Below are 17,181 nucleotides of genomic sequence, written 5' to 3' on the forward strand. Positions count from 1 at the left end.
TTGTAATTTCAGAAACTAATTGGTTCTGGATAATGGCTCTTTTTTATATGGAGTTGTTCTAACTGGTATAAAATCTAATAGAACTCTTGGACTCTCAGCTTCTGCTGGAACAAGAGGTGGAAACTTTATGGAAGGGCCTTTGCACAGTTCCTGAAAAACAAGGTACTGACTACAATCATTCATGTCCTTGTCATTTCAGGAATAGACCATCATAATGTGCTTTAAAGGCGACTGCCCTTGAGGACCAGCATTGGTTTCAAAGACTGAAACCAATGCAGAATGCCCAGCCCACGTGTTAACACAGGCAACCTGGTATTGTCATATGACATCAGTATTGTGGAATTGAATTGTTTGAGGGTTTGTTTCTGGTGCAGTTCAAAGTAGTGATGATTATATATGAAGTCCTACATAGCTTGGGGCTTGGTTATCTTCAAGACTGCCTAGTCAGATAGAATCTGCCTACCAAAAAGTACTTGAGAAGAAAGTCTGCTGAGGGTTCCTACTGTGTGTGATTTGCAATGAGAGAGAGCTCAGAAATGCCCATTATAGGCAGCTGATCCCATCCTTTGAATGCTTTCTCATCAAAGAGAAGAACTGCTTACGCCCCCAAGTACTTACAAAGTTTTCAACAATGTGGCTTAAAAAATGTTCATTGAGCACAGAAATAAAAGTGTGGGAAATCCTAAATCTGTCTGCTCAGTGTTATAGTTTCTATGTTGTTGTTATAATTAATTTAAAGCAATTGTAATTAAATTAACTATTTCAATAAACAAAGTATTATAATTTATTGTATGTTCTCCATGGGATGCTACAGCACAGGGTAATTATGATTGAATGCTACAGAACATGTGTAATAAATAAATAAATCATTTAAAATACATAATTTAGTCAATAGTCTATAGGCTGCCAGAATTAAATGTATAATTATATGAATTGCCTCAGAATCTTATTTCTGCTTGCATTTACTCTAAGGGCAGAAGAATAATGTCTAAATAAAGTCTGTCTTGACATACACTACATATTATTTGTAAACACTTTTGCTGCTGCCTTACTTTAACTGTTAATGTCAGATTAATCAAAGTCTTTTGAAATCAAACTCACTAAGCTAAATTAGCAAATTGCACATAAATGGCAGTTCTATCAAAACAAAGATTTTAAAAGTAAACCCCACATTCCTGCTTCCAAATCAATCTGTTAACAGATTTTTTAAACGTGGCACCTTCAAACTAAAACTCACATGACTATATGCTAGATGAGGGAAGGATCAAAAAGTGTTACTGCATTGGTTTTCCTAACCTAGAGGTATCCAAGAAAAAATAAAGATGTTGGATTTGGTAACAAATATTTCACAATTATTGTTTGTTTAAAAACAGCTTTTGTTGTAGAAGTTCATTCTTTTAGGACCTACAATTAAGCAGAAGACAGAAGTGTGGCAAATTGCTGTGTCTTAATGAGGTAAAGTAATTGAAAGAACATGTTCCCTGGTGTTTAATGGGGAAACATTTTTAAAGGCACCCTTCCCCCGCTACTCAGGTGCCTTGAGGAAAAAGCTGTTTTTAAACAGCCTTTCAGCAGTTCTTGGAATATGACATTGCATGTATTTATGTATGCATGTACATAGGAGCTTTATACATGTATGTATGCACACAGGTATTTAGCTGTGCATCTTATTGAAGGCAACTCTGCACAATCTGTAGTAACTCTGACAATGGTAAAGGTGGTGGAAAGTACTTAGTTTTCTATGCTGCTATCCTGAGCATTCCCTTTTGGTACTAAAGCTAAGACCTGTACAGTGGAGGGAAGGGCAAAAGGGCAAAAGGACAAGGCAGAGATTAAGAGGATCAAAAAAAAAAAAAGTTCAAGGTCTCCTGCCTGAACGGTACTTCCAAGGCTGCATCCAACTCTGTTGTTCTGTTATTATGGCTTTTAGCATAATCTCCAATAGGAATGTGCAAGAAATGCAAAATCCTTTGCTGCTGCTGCCCAGCTGCCTGGATTTACAGCAAGACCAAGCAACAAAAGAATGTATTATTTTATGTTCTGGGAACACTTTTGTATGAACTGAAACACAATAGTGTGTATGCATTTAGCCTTGCTGCACACATTTCACATGACTCCTTAGCTAAGAGGAGCCATGATAGCATAAAACCTGCTAAGAAAGAGCAGTGACTACCAGTATTCATGGACTAACCAAACAACACTGCGCTTGGGGGAATTGCCTATTTTTTGAGTAGCAGTTTTCTGGTAAAAGCATTGCCTCAAAGCATTGGATGTGTACAGTTTATTTCTCAGAGCCAATATATCCTGTGTGGCCTACTCAGATCAATAGTTGAGATTCAGCAATATTACCATGCATCTATTGAATGATAACTCATAGCAAGGAGAATGGAATGGTGATGTAGGGATTCAGTGAAACTTTGTCCATTAGGAATATCATTTAGAACAGGGGTATTACACTTACACCATCATGGCGTATTGGGATTTCCCCCCCTTCGCTAAACTGGGCGTGGATGTGGCCAGCACGTGACACATCTGACCTGTGAGCCGGAAATTTAACAGTCCTGATTTAGAGAAACAGTCAAAGAAGATTAGAAGCAATAACTATGGAATTTTATCCAGCATGCATTTCTTGAATGCCATGAGCAGGCTTGATTAGGTGGATAGGTGACTATTTCAATGTCATATAGAAGAATTTTAGGGGCACCACTTGCCAAATGGTTATACCTTGGTAATAGATTTGCATATTGGTCTGCGGAGTGAAATAAATAACTGATCCCTTTTTATTAGCTGTTCAAGAAAGCTGGCTATGGAGCCAGTTCTTTATGAGTGAGTTTACACTTTAAGAGATTATATGGATGGTGTCATCTATTCTTGACGGTGGCCAAGAAATATGTTAGTTGTTGCCAAGTCTGGTTGACAGTCCAAAATAATTTATTTATATAGAACATATGTATGTCATGCCAATCAAACAGTACTACTCTGGGCAGCATACAAAATGTGCTGCCCAAATTTTATTCTTCTAAGCCACCCAGATTCACTAGTAATGGGTTGGGCAGCCATATAAATTTTCTTAACAAATAAATAAACAAAAATACAAAATAATAATAATAATAATAATAATAATAATAATAATAATAATAATAATATTAATGCCAGTGGAGCTGCAAAATACTGCGCTACTCAGAACAACATAAATTTTAAGAAGCTACTTGGTTGATACCTAGGACAGGGCAGGATCCTGTATCAACCAGCAGTGCCAGTCAATAATATTTGTGATACATTTTTAAATGTTAAGTTGACCGAGTTTCATCTTTAATGAATAAAAGTTTATAATAATAACAATAACAACAACAACCCATTTCACTAAATTAAACTGCAAAAGTAGATACTTAAAAAAAAATCTCCATCTTACTCACCAAGTTGCAAAATAAAGTATTCTGTGTTTCTAGCTGACCCAACAAATCTCTGTGATGATAGTTCCCTTTAACCATAAGTAATACAGTCTAGCAAGATTGGATACTGATTCTGTGCTAATATTTTTTTTTTGTACATAATTCCAGTATTATGTCAGGTTGCCAAAGCTTTGCTATGTTCAAAGCCTATCTACTCCTAGAATTTGTTTGGGGTTTTGTTTAATAAAGAGGCCTATGGAGAATATGATCTAGCATAGTTATCTTGGTGTTTAAGAGATTAATCACAAATAATTTAGATTTAATTGCAGAAATTGCCTTAACCAAAAACCTCCAGTTGAAGGCATTGAGGAGGTAAGCAGCAGACTGCCTTACAATGTTAAACACAGCAAAAAAGTCACTAGTTGAAACATCTTAAGGTATCAGGTGTTAGACTGCATGGAATTTAACCTGGCATTTTCCCATTTCATGTTTTTTTTTTACTTGTGGAAATAACAGCATTCTTGCAGCATTAATTTACAATAGTACTAGTAATAACTTTGTAACAGCTGGAATAATCTTGGTCCTCCAAGGCAAAGGCAATAGTAAATGTTTAGTTGTACTGTAGGCTAGTGCTAGTCATACAAGCAAACTGTAGATTTTTGTCCTATTCATTGTTTGTATAAACCATGGATGTTAACGTCAGCTAATCTCCAATCATGTGATTCATAGTTATGTTAATCTCATCTGCTTTGTGTGCCAGTTAGCATATCAATTCTACTATAATCAATCAATACCAGTACACTCATTTTTTCTTCTAAAACCTAATTAGAATAATCTCACAAAAATAATCAGGCCTTGGAAGCAGAAGGCTTTTGATCAGAGAAATTTCTGTTTAAATTCAAAAGAAGAGTGATTTGAAAAGTTAAAAGGTTTGAAACTCACTTTTTCTGTCTTCCATCTAACTCTATTAATACTGTTTTAAAAATCAGTTGGGTATGTGTTGTTGCCCCCAAGACAACCAGATATAGTCATCAGCTCTAGAAACAATAGATGCCCCTCAATAAGTAAAAATATGTTTTTGTAATTATTTTGCAGCTGTGGAGTGGCTCTCAGTGCTCTATGGCAGGGGTTCTTAACCCTTTTGAAAGAATCGCCCCCTTGAGCCATTGAGGAAGTTATCATCGCCCCCCCCTCCCCCAACATAACCGCTCAATCATAACACAGGGAAATATTTCTTCAATTTATGCAAACACTTTTTTGTTTTCTTTAAAATTGTCATCAGGACATATCGATGCAAATAATTTATTTCCAGTCTTTTTCCCATATCTCAACTGTGTGAAAAATTCTGATGCCACCCATCGCTTTACTCCCAAACTCCGTGATACATGTATTTCATTATTATCTTATTTATTCAAGACACTTAAATGCAATGACCACTGAAAACAAAATTCAATTGCAAGAGAATGAAATGCCCGAAAAAAAACAGTAACATTTAATGATTTAATTACAAGTTAATTTTAAGATGCAAAAAGAAATATAAAAAGGGCATAAGAACAAACCGCAATGCAGGAACTAAGAATTTCAAGACAAAAACTCTGAAACTAAATTAGGATTTGAGGAAAATATATATTCATACACACTGTAAAAAGGGTTAAAAAGACACAAAGTAAATTTTTACAGAAGGAAAGCAACAAAAATCAGAGCGACAAATTTAATGGGTAGAGTGATAGAGGCTGCTGCACAACACGCATGAAGATGAGCGATGCGTATTCACATATGTACGGCTTTCTGTACTCAAGCTAGCTGGAGGAACATTTTAAAACACAGTTCAATCCACTAATACCAAGCGATCTGATGTTTTTGTATGACAGATATACAGTGGTCAACTATATGAAAAAAGTCTCAAAAGTGTCCCCAAAACTTCTTGCTCCATCGCCCCCATATCACCGCCCTTCCATTCCTTTGCCCCCACGTCACCCCTTTTTGTTCCATCGCCCCCCTGAAAAATGAAATCGCCCCCTGGGGGCCACTATCGCCCAGGTTAAGAACCACTGCTCTATGGGAACATTATCTGCTTTTTTGCTCAAAAAGGTTATCTCACCTAGATTAAACCAACAGGCAGGAAAAAAAAAATTAAAGGCAGCTGCAAGAAGCAAAACACTCTGATTACATTGTATAGATCATACCAAATAGTGGTACTAAAAATCACCATATTTTTTCATGCAGTAATATCACTGCATAAGAACTGATGAAGCAATATAGTGCTATAGTGCACTTTTCTCATTTGAAAAATTTAGACTACAATTCCTCTATACTTGGATTTTATGTAGAAAACTGCAGATTGCAGCATTATATTGTAAATTCTTCTACATCCCGTACAAATAGTTAGAAGAGTTAATTAACAAGCTGCTGTAATTCATATGTAATCACTTTCAATTTGAGCCTTTTATGTATATTGTTTGTAATAATTAAGATAATGAGAAAAACATCAGCTTCCTAATTTGACACTTGTAGAAGGGAGGGAAAACAGGGATATATTGGAAATAGTGTGCCATGTTAAGCTTGTCTTTGGCAGAAGGTCAACTGCCTGGGTTTCCATGTTATTTATAAGATAAAGTCATAAGATAATTTTTGGAAGTTGTGTGTTGGAGCACAAGATAATGTCTTAAAAATACCTCTGGTGGTAGGTCACTATCTGTATTATGACCTGGCCACAGATAAAGAATGTCAGCAATCACCTCCAGGTAATGTTTATATTGCATCTCTTGTAAAAACATATAAAAGGATAGCTAAAGAACCCAAATACTTTGAACTGAGACCTTAAAGGTCTGAGAATATGCTACACAGCTGGCTCCAGGCTGTTGATGATCTAAAAAACATGACCAGAGAGCTTCAGCTATAAAACTTTGATACAATAAACACCTTGATCTATTATTTTTGAATCCTCAAATTTACCACACTTACTTGTTTCATTAAGTACAATGCAGTTTTTTTGCTGATCAACCACAAGTCTGGCACTTACTAGCAAAAAGCTTTCTTGTGCTATTACTGAATTTAGTACTTGACATTTCTTTCCAAGCTGCTATGGAAAAAATATGGCAGAAAAAACAATCAAAAGAAAACTCTCATAATATTTCTTTATTATGCATTTTTACCAAGGCACAATGTAGTTCAGGAAAAAAATCACACACGGCTTATAAAATTCTATCCATAAAATTAACTTATCCCATCAGTAAAACTGATATTTACAATTAAACAGTGACCATGCAGTTTTAAATGAATGCTCTATAATACTGCAGAATACATGTATATCCATAGTTACTGTAAAACAAATATTAACTTGAAAATTAGACTAGCTCCATACTACCTGGAGAAATTATGGACATTATAATTTTACAGAGGTAAAGAGAAGGATGGATCTTATTCCAGCATCATGAGTCAAGGTCCTGATCCCTTAATCTCAATCCTGGAAATCAGTGCCCTGGAAGAAGAAACAGAAAGATGATCAACCAGAGGAACATGATAGATGAACATGAGCATAGAAAGAAAAAGAGCAGACCAATATCTGAACTTTGGCAAATGGAAGATTCTAAAGACAAGTCTGAACACAGCTTAGTTCAGATATTGTGAGAGGTTGTGGTAAAAAGTGGAAAGAAGAATAGATGTAAACAAGCAATTAAAGGAAAATCCATTGGTACTTTATCTTAGAAACTACAAGAAATGTGTAATCTTGCATCCTTGATCTGACCCACCTGTGTAGAAGCCAGTAAAGAGTTTATGATATTATGAATCATAGGAATAACACATGATATAATATCCAAAACAGTTCAAATAGAATTGGAAAAAGGAATCAGGAATCCTAATGCAATAATCTATGCATAAGTTAATTTATGACCAATAAAGCTTTAAGTGTAAGATGAACATTTGCAGCCCCCACTGTAAGATCAGTTCATGGATATAAAGTCAGTTGAACATCTATCAAGACTCTGGGCAGCAGAAGCTTAAACAATGTGCCATGCTCGGTGAATACAACATTATACTTCTTATTTATTTTCATCTGTAATTCATAAGTGAATTTCCAAGATGGTATAATTGATAAAATATTCTGTCATGATAATCACACACCATCATTATGGACTACATAATGACTGCCAAATATCAGGTCTAAAAGCTGATAGACATGGGTTTCAGCAATATAACATTGAAAAATCTGATTGTGAATCAGGGCAACCAAGGGAAGTATATAAAAAGTAAACAAAATATGACTGAGCAATTGATATTTGAAAGGTATCTACTAGTTCCAAAACTATAATCTGCCTTGCAAACTGAAAGCTTGGGAAAGAAAATACATGACCCAACTGAATGTATGGACAGTCGTGGCCAGGAATCATACCCCTAGATAGTTTTAGCTACTGATCAAGTGTATAGAATAAGTTGCCTGTAAGAAGTTAAATCCTGTATTGCTCCAGTGCCTGCATCCTACATATTAGAATGTATCTTGCATAACCCTCGCTGTTCTGGACATTATCAGTCTCTGTGTTATGAAAAGCTCACCCATGACATTTATATATCACTCTCAAATTCCAGCTTCACTGGGTGTATCCTCTCATATTGTGATTGAAAACACATTATTCAATGGTATTAAACTACAACTGCAATAAATTAAAAGCAGTTTCCAGATACTCCAATAATTTGAGGATGTTCTGAGTATTTTTTTCAACAAATCATACTGAGAAGCCTGATTTAAACAACTCAGCTACTGTCAGCTCTCCCAGGTAAATCAGACAAGACACACAACTAGATGAACTAATTCTACTTTACTGTAAGGTTACATTAATAGGAACTTGCAAGTCTGAAAGTACAAATTCCCACATCACTTTTAACTGCCTGATTCATTAGGTGGAGTCCTTTCTTAGTTCCCACCCTCCAGCTCTTAAGCTGTTGGGGGCTTCTGCCTCTCTTGTCTGATTGTTTCCTAGACAGCATGTCTTCTTCTCATTCCCCAAGATCACCCACACATTCCATTACAGACACTAAGTTTCTCTCTCTAAATATTTTGCATTTTCAAAGAATAAAAATAATGACTATTTCTGTATATCTTTGAATTAATTTCCATATTTGGCACTTGAATCTTTAATTGTTTAATTTATAAATGTACTAGGTGTTACCATTTGAATTACTTCCACAACAAAATAATCAAGTCACCTTAGAGTTCTAATCTTGAGAGTTGTCTCACCACAAACAAATACGAGTGTATAAGAATAAAACTGCTTCAAATTCAGTCATGAATTTTTAAACAAATATTTTTCTTAATTGCCTTCCTACTGCATAAAACAAATCCATAATTTGTCTGTTGGTTTGTTAGTTTTAGCTTTTGTTTGTTTTTCTGTGGAGATAGGCTTGGTCAGTTATTTTCTGTGTTTAGAAATTGACTTTTGATACATCTGATGAATCTGTACTGGGAAAAAAGCTGGGAAACACTGGGAAATCGTTGAATAGATTGCACAGAATACCACAAGATCCAGATATACTCTGAACAAATGGGACTATCCAGTTGCTTCTGCTCTTTGTGATTGTGGTGACATGCAGACAATAACACTGCTCTTTGTGCCCCCATCAGTGTACACTTGACTTAATGGTAGCATGACAGAACACAATGTTTCTAGTTTCTGGGCAACATCTGTTTAATTTGTACATACTTTAATCTTCTATTTTATATTTTAAATTTTATGTCATGTAGTATGCTTTATTTTAATTGTGATACTGAAATAGTTGAAAATGAGATGCTGCTGCTTTATGGATGTTTATGAACTTTCTGTGAGATTTATTGAATGCCATAGGGAAAGAATACAGGAGTTTTCTTAAATTTTACTTGGCTATATGAAACAAAATCAGGCATGTACCCACCAAAGTTCACTTTATTGTTCAACTCTTTAGCTGGAGTGATGCTGGTACCTGAAAAGAAGACAGAAGATGGGTTTGAAGAACACATTGGTATTAACTACTTGGGACATTTCTTGTTGACAAATCTCCTCTTGGATATACTGAAGCAATCAGGAACACATAGCCACAATGCTCGGATTGTCAACCTCTCATCAGCCACCCATTATGTAGGTGAATTACATCTTCCTGATTTACAAAGCAGGTATGGAATTTTTTGTCCTAATATTATTAATCCCTCCCACCCACGGAAGAATACTTATTAGCCGAATAGAGAGGTCCAGTTGTCTTTTCATTCTATAACCACCTTCAGATTAAAGTACACTAAAAAGAAATGGGAGTTTGCATCGAGAAGATTTGCAGGAGGGAGGCTGCAGAGAAAAAAATGAAAGAAAAATGTTACATAAGCAGGCTTCAGAAAAAAATAAAATATTCAAAAACATTTATATAATGTTATATATAAATAGTCCAGATTTACTTATTTTATGTTTGTTTGCATGCTGTGTGTGCCTATAGGACTTTTAAGCAAATTTGGGATGGGAGAAACGTGCACTTCTCTTGTTGACATTTCCCCTTATCAGTTATGTTCTGCATTAGACCAGATTTCTTGAACATACTTGCCATTTGACAGTAATTCTGGCAAGTATTAGTTTTAATTCGTTCCACTTAAACCTCTCTATTCATCTGTCTGCCCAGAGCTCAACATTTTGCTACATTTTGATTATGGAGTTAATTTGTTCTCTCCCTCACACTCTCTCTTTCTCGCATCTGTCATCATTCTACATCTTTGCTTGGTCTTGTTAATCTCATCGCTTTAAAAGAAGACACTATAACAACTATACTTATAATTATTGATTATTGGTGATTTAGTCAAACTCCCTGACATATTAGTCATTAAGGATAGATCTAAAGGTACTTTCTCATTATAAGCAAATCAGTGAAATACAGCCAATTGAATGCAAGCTTCACCATTTATCAATAAAAATAAATATTTTTCTATAGTACATAAAATTATAAAAATTGTATTAAAATTAAATTCAAGGGTTTTTTTTTCAAGCTTCGATGTCCACAGACATTTCCCCATTTCCACACCTCTATGTTTCTTTTTTGAGTTTGAATTATTAGATTAATAATTCCCATTGGCTTCCTTCTCATCTAGACTAGTTGCATTTGTATGAAAAATGTATTTAACATTTTTTGTGTATGGGAGAAGAGTGTTCTCTTTAATTTGGTAATAATATCTTGTCTCAACTCTTGATAAGATAAACTGACCAATTTTTGTAATTTATGTTTTTTAAAAAACAAACGACAACCAAGGTTTAATAAATTGCATCAATTTGCAGGAAACCAATGGTAAAATAGTATTTTCTACATAAAAACTGCTCTTCCTTCATAATTGGTAGTGCTATTTGTGTATTAAATCTGTTTTGCATGACTAAAAAATATCCTATGTATATTCTTAGTTCTTTATTCCTTAGCAGTGCAAGAATATTTCCATCATTCTTCACCTATATGTCAGAAGACTGATAATAAAAGTGATAAAGGTTAAGTCTAGTTTTAGTGTGGAATGAGAATACTTTACAAATTGGTATAAGTATTTCTAGATGTACATTCAGGATGTGTCAATTTGTTCATGATTTATAGTACCCCATTGTGAAAACATATTGTGCATGAGTTACATATTATCTTTCCTCTTTGATTTACTGTACTGATTAGTAGTTTCATAGTTCAACAGCTTAGGTCGCATAATGTTACAGTTCAGTTCATGCTGGTAAAGCTGTTGTAGAACATTTATCACTTATTCTAGTTATTTTTGGAGTCACATATGATGAATAATAGTTCTAAAACACTGGGGCAAAAAGTTATTGTGGAAAGCAGCATTAAACCTTAACAGAATGAAACAATTCAAACTGTATGTCAAAGAAAGGTTTTGCTTTCTGTAGGACACAAAGTGCTCGGTCAAAGTCGGGATCTGTTGGCTAAAGTATAGAGATTGTTTTTAGACTACACCCATGGGCACCTTCATCTCCAGCGGTCTTTTAATTTTTTCTTTGAATCACAATAAAATCACACTTTGCTTTAAAATGTTTCTGCAGATCCAGAAGAGGTTTATTCTGTGGACCCAGGTGGGAATAAAGACAGCTTTCTAGGAAGTATTAGTCTAAACCCAGTTCTGATAATAGGAACTTCACAGTTCATTTGGAACCTCAGTAGCTGTATACAAGTATGCTTCACTGAGGATCCCACAGTTGGTGTCTTCCTAATGTATGCAGTTCATTTCCTGTAATATGCAGCAATGGCTTAGCATTCTGGAAGTTAAAATCAGCACATTCAGAAAACATTCAGATTAGACATAGTGTCCTTTGATTGCAAAATACATTGATTTTATTTAGGGATGCTGTTCAGAATGGAAGAATTGAATCCTCCTCCTCCTCCTCCTCCTCCTCCTCCTCTGTCCTCCTCCTCTATCACTTTAGTTTTCTTGACTTACAAAAAATTAATGGAACAAATGCATTTAGAACACACAATTTTAAGTATTTTGTTCCTGAATGTGGGAGTGGTTTTTTAACTGTGTTGTAAATCGTCAGCTCATGCAAATACTTATTTCCTTGCTTTCAAAAGCTGAAATAGTGTCCTCATTTCATTTTGCAGAGCTTTGGCTCAGCCCAAGACTTAATGGTAGTTAAATTAATGTGTAATTTAGGTGTACAGCTTTTTCTTTACTGCATATCTTTGAAACTGCATGTTCATATACAAAGGAATAATATACATTCATTCCAGAGTAAAAATTCTTCTAATGGATAGCTCTCTTTGCCCTGTTACAAAAGTCCATCATTTGCTTCATTTGCATTCAGATCCTTTATATTTTTGAAATTATGTGCTTCCTTTCAAGGGGGAAAACAAGAAGCAGCACTGCCTCATAAGAATCTGATTCCAGATTCTTTAGGATGGGCAAACAATTAGATAGCTCCTTTTGTAAAAGCGAATTCTGTTGAATTTCCCGATCATGGTTTACACCAGGGGTAGTCAACCTTTTTATACCTACTGCCCACTTTTGTATCTCTGTTAGTAGTAAAGTTTTCTCTAACCGCCCACTGGTTCCACAGTAATGGTGATTTATAAAGTAGGGGACAAAACTCCTACCGCCCACCATGAAAGCTGGAACTAGTGGGAGGTAGGGGCCAGGTTGATTACGACTGGTTTACACTATGACTATATAATAAAACATTGCAGCTACACTTACTAAGAGCAACCCTTAATTTCAGTAATTTATTCTACAAATAGTTATTATTGATCTCATCTGTTTCCATTTTTGCATTTTACTGTGATAGAGATTTTTTTTTTCTGTTCCAGTTGTGTCTGATTCTTCAAGAACAGCTGGACAAGTCTCTGTAGATTTCTCGGCAAGATTTCAGAAATGGTTTGCCATTGTCTCTTTCCTACCGCTGAGAGAAAGTGACTATTCCAAGGTCACCCATTTAGCTTTGTGCCTAGGGCAGCACTAGAACGCACATTCTCACACCTTCTAGCCTGATGTCCTAAACACTATACCAAACTGGCTGTCCGTAGATTAAATTATAATTTGCCAAACAGTACAATGATTCCTGGCCACATACATAAGGGATTTGAGGTCTAATTAGTAATTATATTCTGAACCTACCTTATGCCTTAGTATTTGTTATTGCACTCTCACTATAAGAACACAATAAATTCTGAAGCAAAGGAGATTTTGCATCAAAAAGATTTATGTCCTGAGTGTGTCCCTGCAGAAATTCTTCAGCCTTCAAAAGCTTTCTTTATGTCTTTGAAATGTTAATAGTTTTCAATCTTTGAAAACTTGAGTACCAAATAGTACTGTATTTATCTGCAGGGAAAAGTATTCTGCACTTCTCACCCAGAAAAAGCAAAATGCAAACTTTCAAACTGCCCAATCTTGCTTCCTTTTCAGTTAATATTGCTAAGTGCTTCTGGATTCAGACTAGTCCCATCCACACAATAAAAATATGTAAACCAAACAACATTAAGGGCAGAACTCAGGGAAAAAAACTAAGTCAACTGAAATTAAATAAGATCACTGTGGGATATGTCTAGATTTCTAAAAAGATGCCATTCCACTGCAATAGGGAAGGCCCATTTCCTGGATCCTATCTAGGTTCTCGTTCACTTTCCAGTTACACATGCCAGACTGCTTTCTCATCCACAATCAAATCATGGATGAAGATGTCTTATTGTATATGACCCTGGCATTCAGTAGCACTTGTCAGAGCCCAAGTCTAGTGAAGTTCTAGTGACCTGGTTTTAGAGATGAATACGAAGGCTTTAGAGATCAACCATCAGCCCTGCCATTCCACAAATGGCCAGCCCCATCTTCTTGCCATATCTCTCTTTTTCCATCATGATCTTGATGAAGCTGTATGGAGTCATTGATCAACAATTTTCAGCTGGGAAAAAAAAAGACCAATTTTTTATTTTTACAATTTGATAGATTTTAATCTATTCATTTTCTAAAACTCATCAAAGCAAATAGGCTTATCATAATCCTGTACCTTTAAAAAATAACATGATTCAGGCAACATTAAAGAATGAATCTGAAAAAGTCTGTACCCAGGATTTGAAGAAGACTGAGTAACCAGTCTCTTATACTAGCAAGAAGGTACGGTTATAGAAAGAAAGAAAAAAAGAAAGAAAGAAAGAAAGAAAGAGAGAGAGAGAGAGAGAGGGAGGGAGGGAGGGAGGAGAGAGAGAGAGAGAGAGAGAGAGAAAGAAAGAAAGAAAGAAAGAAAGAAAGAAAGAAAGAAAGAAAGAAAGAAAGAAAGAAAGAAAGAAAGAAAGATAAACTGGAAGAACAACTAGCCAACATTGTACTTAGCAGCAGAAGCAGAACAGTAGAATGGTGCATAGAGCTTTAAGATTACAAAGCTAAAGAAGTTAATGGTAGTGTGAAAAATAATATGCAGGGTTTAAAATAGCTTATGTAGAAGATGGGGATTTAAATAGGATTAGAGGCAAGATCAAAGACAGATAGGGAGGGAGAAAAGGCAAAAGATCACAAAAAATCTAGATATATTATATGCTGTAGTAACAGAGTATATACAATAGTGGTAGAGTGATTGAAGATATCAATAAGAAGAAATGTCTGCATGTCAAAAAAGATGACAAGAGCAAACATTTTTTAAAAAATTTGTACCTGTATATAAGAAAACTTAGTTATCACTAAATGGTGTCATCACCATGAAACTAAAGAAGAGATAAAAGTGACCCCAAAAAATTTCAAAGTATTATATTAAGTGACCAATTTATTTACTTAAAAACAACCATACATACAGTATAATCTGTCCTATGATTTAAGGAAACAATTATTTAATAATTGTAGCAATGATAAATGAGTGCAAGCAATACCTTAGAATGGGGTGGAAAACCTTGGCTTTTATGACTTGTGGATTTCAACTTCCAGAATTCCTGAGCCAGCGAGCTGAGAGTTGAAGTCCACAAGTCATAAAGGGCCAAAGTTCCCAACCCTGTCTTAGAAAACCCAGTAGCACTCACAATCATATCATACATGCTTACCTGATTATGCTGTTTTTCAAGAAGGTCTCTGTCAAATTAATTTAATATAGCCTGGAGACTCAATATAGCATGAAGTTAGGAGAGATTCATTCCAGAGAAGAGAGCAAGTCTCTTTTTAGCTATTTTTCCTTTATTGCAGGAGTGGGGAATTATGACCCTTTCATAACTTGTGCACTTCAACTCCCAGAATTCCTGAGCCAGCCATGCTGGCTCAGGAATTCTGGGAGTTGAAACCTACAAGTAATAAAAGGGGGCCATAATTCCCACCTTTGCTTTACTGGTTAAAAGCAAATATCTAGACAACCTGATAAGTAGAACAGGCCTGACTGCTCAGGAGTTGTTGCAGAAGTACTGTCATTATATTCAGACAGTATAAATACACCCAAGGATACTTCCTTTTGTATACTGGATGGAATTTATTTATAAATAAACAGGTTCACATATACGTACTGTATATGAACACAAAGAAAATAAACCCAATATCTAAAAAACACTATGCTTAACTATAAGTGAATATTTACAAAAAGAAGAAGCAGATTTGTTGGTTTATTTATTGATTATTGTATTCTGCGCCTATTTATTGATTATGGTATTCTGTACCTAAAGCTAAACATACAGGTATGCATGTGCAGTCATGAGGAGACTAGGGATAAGTGTCCTAGCAGCGTATCTGTGAAATCCATTGTCTTTCCTGAAGGTCTTTCTCCACCATTTTAGTTGAAAGAACAGTTAATTTTAGGCAGTTGCCATGGGTCCTTGATGTTACTTTCAAATAACTAAAAATAAGATATCAGATATTCTTCATTTTGAATTACTAATTTTCAAAAATGTGTCACTTCAAAGCTATAGATTTAAATAGTAAGGTATGAATTGTGTGCCGAAAATGACAAATGAATTTCACTCCTATTGTCAGCAATTGATTTAGTCCTGGTATTATGCTACTCTATTCCAAAATGGCTCCAGGTTCAGTGTGAGTAGTCTAGTGTGCAAGTACATTTATAGAAAGTTTTCTTGCCACAAAAATAGAATTTCATAAATTGCATAGGTGGTTGACCACTGCCATAAGTTACTCCCCTGACAGATATCTCTAGGAAAGTAAATGCAGGTTTATTTCTACCAGATGAATTGGAAACACTCTCAAAACTTTCTTTTACCATTGCTGCATACTTTGTGCAGTGATAAAATGATAATAATATAGACAGTCACTCGTTCTTTGCTTACCTAAAAAACATGTACTAAATTTTCAATTGTTCCAGCTTTATATTTAAGTAAGTCATCAGTCTTCCATAGGCAGAAAAGAGTGCTCTGAAAACTCATTATGGGCCTAGAAATAATTGTGACCTTAGTCTCCAAATAGCAACTCAGACGTTTAGAGGCTTGATATAAAAATATATACCAATTTTTATGAGCCTGAAAATCCTGACTCCTGGCAGCAGTAATTTAATTATAGCTCTCTAATTGGAAGCTCTACCTAATTACGTATCTCTAAAGAAAAAGCTCAAACAAAAGTCTTAATAGGTAAAAAGCCTTCAGAAAGTTAGAACTGACATGGTAGTTCTTGATGTATTATTCCAACTTGTGTCAATCAATGTGCATTCGTTTCTTCTTAATAATGAGCAATATTAAGTAGAAGTAGATAAATGAATGAAAGAACATAGCACAAAGAAATAGTAATTGAAGCCTAATTTAGATTGCTATTATATGTTACATTCTTTTTTCATATAGTAGTCTGCATCTCCTGTTCAGTGGAATATGAAAAAAGGCCTAAAGTACAAGATATTGAACCAGACAAAATAAAACAGTTGTTCCATTCTAAGATAATATATATTGCACTGGTGCAAAATACCTTATACACTGATACAAACTCATCTTTCTTAATGCTATCATTCTTCATTCTTTCTTCTATGTAAGATTGTAACCTCATTCTAAGAAGTATATAATTTTTAATATAGTTTTGTTTGTTTTGCTGTCAGAGATGGCAATCCACAGATTTAAAAATTAAGGTCATTGGTTCCCACATAATTCCAGTAAAACTATTCTCATTATATGCTGGCTGTACAGTTCTAGTGCAACATTCCTTCTATTTGTCTTTCATAGTCCACAAGGTTATATTTATGGCTCTACACAGACTTTAAAATAATTCACCTAGAATTTGTCCAGCAAAGGATAGTTTTCTAACTATAGTCCATGTTTATAACTGATTACTTTTATATTTTCTTTAAAATACATATATTCTGTGTATATCAATGCTTTTATGTTTCTTGCTTTGCCTGACATACTA

The 17,181-nt window shown here is 34.9% G+C and overlaps 1 protein-coding gene across 2 annotated transcripts in view; it reads left to right on the forward strand.

Annotated features, from left to right (window-relative positions):
• The window catches only part of DHRSX (dehydrogenase/reductase X-linked), a 139,080-nt gene that overhangs the window by 77,730 nt on the left and 44,169 nt on the right, over positions 1-17,181 (forward strand). For both annotated transcript variants that reach the window (XM_087938394.1, XM_087938393.1), the window contains exon 5: positions 9,330-9,537. In XM_087938394.1, the coding sequence (XP_087794520.1) occupies positions 9,330-9,537 (208 nt within the window). The remainder of the gene's footprint in view (positions 1-9,329; positions 9,538-17,181) is intronic.

The sequence above is a fragment of the Pseudonaja textilis genome, chromosome 8 (genome assembly GCF_049901715.1).
Source record: "Pseudonaja textilis isolate UNSWEBS1 chromosome 8, rPseTex1.2, whole genome shotgun sequence".
NCBI classification, from domain to species: domain Eukaryota; kingdom Metazoa; phylum Chordata; class Lepidosauria; order Squamata; family Elapidae; genus Pseudonaja; species Pseudonaja textilis.